General features: G+C 34.8%; 1 protein-coding gene across 1 annotated transcript in view; it reads left to right on the top strand.

The window, feature by feature from the left end:
- Positions 1–5,930, top strand: part of LOC145681527 (hemolymph lipopolysaccharide-binding protein-like) — a 33,125-nt gene extending 27,195 nt beyond the window's left edge. The window contains exon 4 of the mRNA XM_081753171.1: positions 5,208–5,930. Coding sequence (XP_081609297.1) covers positions 5,208–5,368 — 161 coding nt within the window. The 3' untranslated portion in view covers positions 5,369–5,930. The remainder of the gene's footprint in view (positions 1–5,207) is intronic.
- The last annotated feature ends 564 nt before the right edge of the window (positions 5,931–6,494 follow it).

Consider the following 6,494-nt stretch of genomic DNA (forward strand, 5'->3'; position numbering starts at 1 on the left):
AGGTTTCAGAATTGTTTTATGCAAGGATTATGGGAAATGTTTCTGCAAACTACTACTACATTGGTGTATGTCTCCTATAGCCTAGCAGCAAACTAAATCAAGCCAAACCGATATTATAAAGTTTTTTTTTTTTTAATAGTCCATTCTACGTTTAAATTATCATTGTTTGTTGAGCTGAGCGAAGCGAAGCTCTTATACTCGGGTTAGCCGTTTGGTTGTCCGCGAACTCCTCCTAGACCGTTTGGCCGATCTCAACCAAACTTAGCACGCTGATAGAGTATGTCGTACTGAGTGACAACATAGGTCGAAATCAAAAATCCGATGTACCATCGAGGAATACTCACCGAAAAACGCTTCCTCCTAGACCGTTTGGCCGATCTCAACCAAACTTAGCACGCTGATAGAGTATGTCGTGCTGAGTGACAATATAGGTCGAAATCAAAAATCCGATGTACCATCGAGGAATAATCACCGAAAAACGCTTCCTTCTAGATCGTGTAGTTTAAGCTCGCTCAGCTCATTTCATTGCAATCGGGTATATCCATTGCATTCCTAGTTTAAATATATTCGTTTGTTTTCCAACAGCAATTTGAAGAAGTACGTCAGAAACTGCTGTTTCATCATTGCCTCAGGCGATACAAATCGCTCACTCTGCATCTTATTTATCATATTTTTAATATGTAGGAACGAAAAAGAAGTCATTAGGTGTTAAATAAAATGAGTACTGATAATCAATTTTACTGGAAGCAAATGAACAATGCTGATTTGCTGAGGAGAAACTGATGTTGTGGTGGTAAACAATGGTTCTAAACGGTTTATTTTGTTTTACGTGATTCATTGAAGACCTCTAGCAAACAAATTGCTGTCTATCACTCGACATTAACAAGCCTTCGATGGTTGAAACATATATTGTGTAACTGAAGAAACAAGCAATTACTTCTTGAGATCATTCTTCGAACAAACAACTTTTGTTAATTTCGGCTTACTTTGAAGCACCCACACAGTGAATTGGTGTTTAGCGTTGGGTTCGCGTGAATAGATGTCGACCTCTGTAACTATGGAACAGACTAAATTTGACTTACTTCGGTTAAATTCTTTAAAGCATTTCTTTACACAGTTGATACGAGCCATTATTGGGTTTCGGTCAGGTTTTCAAGTGTATAACGACTTGAAAGTTTCCATACATTCAGGCGACTATAAAAAATCGGATGTACTGCTTTTATGTCAAGGTGCGAAGATGCCTGAATCTCATGGTATGTTATATAACAATCTCCAGCAATCATTTTACAATATTGACATTACTGGCAATAACAGACGCGGATGGACGACCTTCACGAAATTCATCACTGAGAAATGTGAACCACTTCGGAATTTGGGAAACCAAACACAGTCCAATTAGATTATGCTCATCCTCAAAAGCCAAATGAAGTCACTCGATGCATTGATGAACAACATTTGAAATAATAATAATAATAATAATAATAATAATAATAATAATAATAATAATAATAATAATAATAATAATAATGAAAATGTTCACGACAAATTTTAATTTCCCAGACGAAAAATATTTCTTCTAACTGCTGTAAAAATAAATAAACAAAAACAAAATAAGTAAATAAAACTCAACGTAAGCAAACAATGAGAGATAATTTAAACATAGAAATAACTATTTTTTTTTTTCAATTTTATAATAACAGAACACACTAGCTCAGTGTAAATAGAAGTCAGCAGAAAGTTTCCCAGTACTCTCGTATTAATAAACAATTGATTTATTTATAATTACGCATTTTTTCAGAATTGAGGCTGTGTAAAACAAGATCAAGAGTTGCAAGTGTGATCTAAATGACCCTTATCCAATCTATCTTTCCCTATTTGGAAGATAACATTTGACCTTCTGTATGAAAATGCTGCATGCTGCCTACTATGTTATTATTATTATTATTATTATTACTATTATTATTATTATTATTATTATTATTATTATTATTATTATTATTATTATTATTATATGTGAGAAGTTTTATCTTTTTGGGATTGCGTACACGTAAAACCACGATAATCTTATGACACGCTATCAGCTTATTTGAACTTATCTGTTTCTGGCATTTATTATAAAGTTAAGTATAAAATTAATCTATTTCGTTTGAAGTGCTAGTTTTATGAATTACATCAATTACTTTTACGGTAGTTTGTATGTTGACTAAACATCTATTGATTAAAACAGTTAGCATATGAGTTTTGTTTCTCATTGGCTCAACTACTGTAATGCTCCAACACTCTAACAAGATGTTTTTATTTATCAGTTCCGGTTTGAGATAGAATCAACTGATTGGAAGCAATTCATATCTATCTATTACTGTCTTAGCTTTTTGGAAACCTATTACTAAAACTGTAAATAGTATTATACATGCCACTCTGGATTACAATAGACAGATAAGGACTAATTTACATACAATCTTGTCTTGGGTCATTGAATCCACTTCAAAATAACATTCCTCGCTACCTTGTACCTTTTTTGATCTAAGGATATGCAAATATTAGTAGAACTATCCCACTGATTTTTTTAGTGGAGTTCTTCGACTTCCAGTTACAGTAGAGAGACTATACACTGTATAGTATACAGCTATGGTATAGTATACAGCTATGGTTGATCTACTCTTATATTGTTAAATACGTATCATAAAACTGTTCTGGTCCATAGTTACTGCTTGCATACATTTCAGTTAATCATCGGAGGTGAATTTGGATAACGAAGTTATACTAATCATGTATAATGAAATCATGTAATAATTTACAAACGTCTTACGTTATAGATACTTCGAACCCTACCCTTAAACACGTTCGGTACAAAGTTAGATCAAGGTATCTTAGGCAACATAGCTATTTTTTTTTAAAAAATGAAATGAAATCCTTAAGTTTTACGTCCCACGATTATGCCGGCTAGGCTAAAGGAGACGGTGATGATGAGAGATGAATGAAATAGTGGAATGAAGTAAGTGGGAGGAAACGGGAGAATCCCGAGCGAAATCATGCGCACGATGTTTGTCTAAGACAAACTTCACTTGGCGGGAGCCGGGATCGAACCAAGGATCCCATGCACCAAAGGTAAACACTCTATTACTGAGCTACCGTAACCCCCTCATAGTTAATTTAGTTATTGTTGGTAAGTTTACTGTTTCAATATATTTCTTGTTTATTACTGTTGTTAGATAATATTATTTGTGTGGGGGGGGATGTGGAAAGGGTGTCATTGTTTTATTGGTATTATTGCACTTTCTGATCTCTGTGTCGCCTTTGGCGTGGGAGACCCGGGTTCAATTCCCGACGGGAGCTCATGTGGTTCGGATTCCACGTTAATCAGTAGGTCCACGTCTCATATAGCCTCGCTGCTAAACGGGACGCTAACCTAAAATCAACTCAACTCAACTCTGATCTCTGTGTCCTATTGGGCCTCATTTTATGCAATATCATTAGCCTAATTCGCATGTAGGCTAACTAACAATACATTGTGCAGTCCATCATGAACTGAGATTGCAAACTATCCACAAGGCCAGGTCCATGCGTTAATACCACAATATACCGCATAGTAAAAGAGCAAATCAGAGAAATTTGTAACAACAGAGAATCTATTCATGAAAAAGACATAAATGTAAGTTAATGTGAAGGAAGTATTTGGAAAGATGTTTTGGTTGTACTGGAGGGTTCAAAATTTCCCGTCGCCAGGTCGCCAATGGCGACTAGATTTTTAGAGCTGGCGAGCAGTGTTCAGTAGTCACAGGGCTGCGCAGTTTCTTTTTCGCACGAAAATAATTGTTACTGAGTGAAAGAAAACACGGAATTACGTTGAATCAGACAGTGAAAATTTCATTGCGAGATTCTCAAATTTGCTTCCAATTGTCACATTCTTTTTTGTGAATTTTACCTACGAATACTGCTTCATGTGAGAAAGGCTTCAGCGGTCTCAACAGAGTTAAGACTGCTTTCAATAATTCACTGAAGACTGATACACTGGATTCTTTTTTTGGTGGCAATTTCCATCAATGGCGCTGCACTTAAGGAGTTTGATACAAAGCTGCAATGAAACTGTTACTTCAGTGCAGAGAGAGTTACACAAAGTGAAGTCTTAAGGTAATTTATATTTTAACATGTATATGAACTGTCAAATTAAAAATTGATTATCCTGAATCTAATTGTCTGGTTTTGAAATTACATGCCACATGTAATCTCTTTCTTTGCCAAACCAAAGACCGCGGTGTGCGTGGGTGTGGGGTGGGGAGGAAGATGGCCCATAAATTGTACGTGAGAGATACTGGCAACCATCATTTTTGGATTGGCGAGTGCGTCTGACTTTGAAATTTTGCGCCCTGTTGTACTGTTACTACCGAGATAAGCTCAAGGATCGTAAGATAAGAAAATGTAACAATTAATGCTGCTCATCACCAAGATATTCTACCCCAGTTTACCCAAACGAAATATCAGCACACAGGCAAAGCATCGCTGGGTTTGTAGCAACTCATTGAAGCTGGAACTGGTAGTCATGCTCTTCCATTCGAGGTATTTTCTCCTATAATCGTTTCAAGCATTATTATGGCAATAGACGTCTCAAATCACGAATGTTATCGTCGAGTTGTACAGTAAATTGCCTTAGGAAAGCCTTCACGAAGGAATAGAATACTATACTCCTAGTACAGCTGAAATGAAGCCTGCTGCAATTGAAACGGCGATATCGTGCATTGATCTATATTAGGGGACATCACATTGAATGTGATAATGAAGTAACAATCGTAGGGGTAACCATTACAATTTGTTCGAATAGAAACGAATCGGCTTCTGTATTGGAGCGTAGAACTGGTAACGTATGTGCACTTGAGGTAAGAATTGTTTTATGATTGTTGCTGTGTCATTTGTTACACCTATTATTGATAAAAAATCTAGTTCAAACCAAAAGTCCTGTTTTGAATCGAAAATAAAATATCACACTGTATAGATCCACAAAGCTATTTATTTTTCTTGAAGGTTTTTTTGTTAAAAATAGAATAATTGCTTTTACTGGTAGGTCACTGTATTGATTACCGTTGGAATCATTAGCTTATGTCATTTTCGTAAGTTTATATTTAGGCTAATTATAGTATAAAGCATTACCAGTACTGTGTATCACTTGTTAATTACAAAGTATTATTACAAGCATTTCCCATATCTCTTAGGACAACCTTTAAATGAAACTGGATTCACGCGATGGGCTGGTCCAGATCTTCCTGATAATTACGATGGCAACGAAGATTGTGGCAGCATGCATCGCAATGGAGGACTCAACGATTATTTCTGTGATTGTAATTTAACGTTCTTTTGTGAATACGAGTTGTAGTAGCTCGTAAATAAATATGCGAAACCACACAAGAATAATCAATATCGATTTTAGGCAATGTATTTTGGCAAAAAAGAGTTATAACAAGTCATTTATGCTATTAATAATTGCTTTTGATTATGATCGTTCTATGGTAGTTTCAAACTTGGTATTTTATATGTAATAATAAAGGGGTCTATGCATCTACTTAGTTCCCTATCAAACCAAAAGTATCTAAGCATGAAGCAAGCAATCAAAGCAAAATTATCTAAGCATAAAGCAAGAACCGATTTTTGCATGTAAGAGGAGTGTAGTTTTCGATTTCTAAGGAATTAGGTCATAATAGAAGGGACAAAATACGTCCTTAATTCACATGTTTGACATATCTGCTGCAAACTCACTGATCTCTCTCTCTCCCTTACGCCCTTGTAACTTTGAAACAAATGTACAAAAAATATAAAGATTCTGTATCTTGCAAAGATCGCCAAGGGAACTTCGTTTGACATACCCTGTAGTACTACAAGGTAAAAAGTGATCAAGTTATGTAGGGGAAACTGTTGTACCATGGAACACTTTTTGCGTTTTCCAAGATATAATCTTACCAACAGTTATTTCTGCAATTCTATTGCAGCGCATTTAAACTTGGATGTTTTCTGAATGAAATTGTGTCATTATTTAAGTTTTTATTTCCGTTCTTCGTTATGTTTTTAATCTTTCAAAAATTCCCAAGAAAGTGTTCCATGGTACAAATGCTCATGTACCTTGGAACACAGCCTCATGTACCTTGAAACATATATTTCTAATATGGTAATTCACAGAAATAAAGTCACAAATAATTATTCTAAGACCTATTTTGTATATCCAGATTTGTTGTTTTTGATATACAGAAGCGTATGAAAGAAAAGAATGGAAATTTTAATACTTACTCTAATCAGGCTTTTACCTTCATATTGAACCTAATATTAATCGGAAGGTTAACCTTATTTATTTATTGAAAAATTCGTAAGCTTAGCAATAACTAAAGTATGAAAAGGACACTATAACAATATTCTATTTGTTAGTCTATTCTTAAAATCCTTAAGAAAAAAAAACAAAGAATAAAGGCTCTAAAACAGTTACAAAATTGATCATATGTTGAGCATACTAT

The sequence above is a fragment of the Thermobia domestica genome, chromosome 3 (assembly GCF_964235325.1).
Source record: "Thermobia domestica chromosome 3, izTheDome1.hap1.1, whole genome shotgun sequence".
Lineage (NCBI taxonomy): Eukaryota > Metazoa > Arthropoda > Insecta > Zygentoma > Lepismatidae > Thermobia > Thermobia domestica.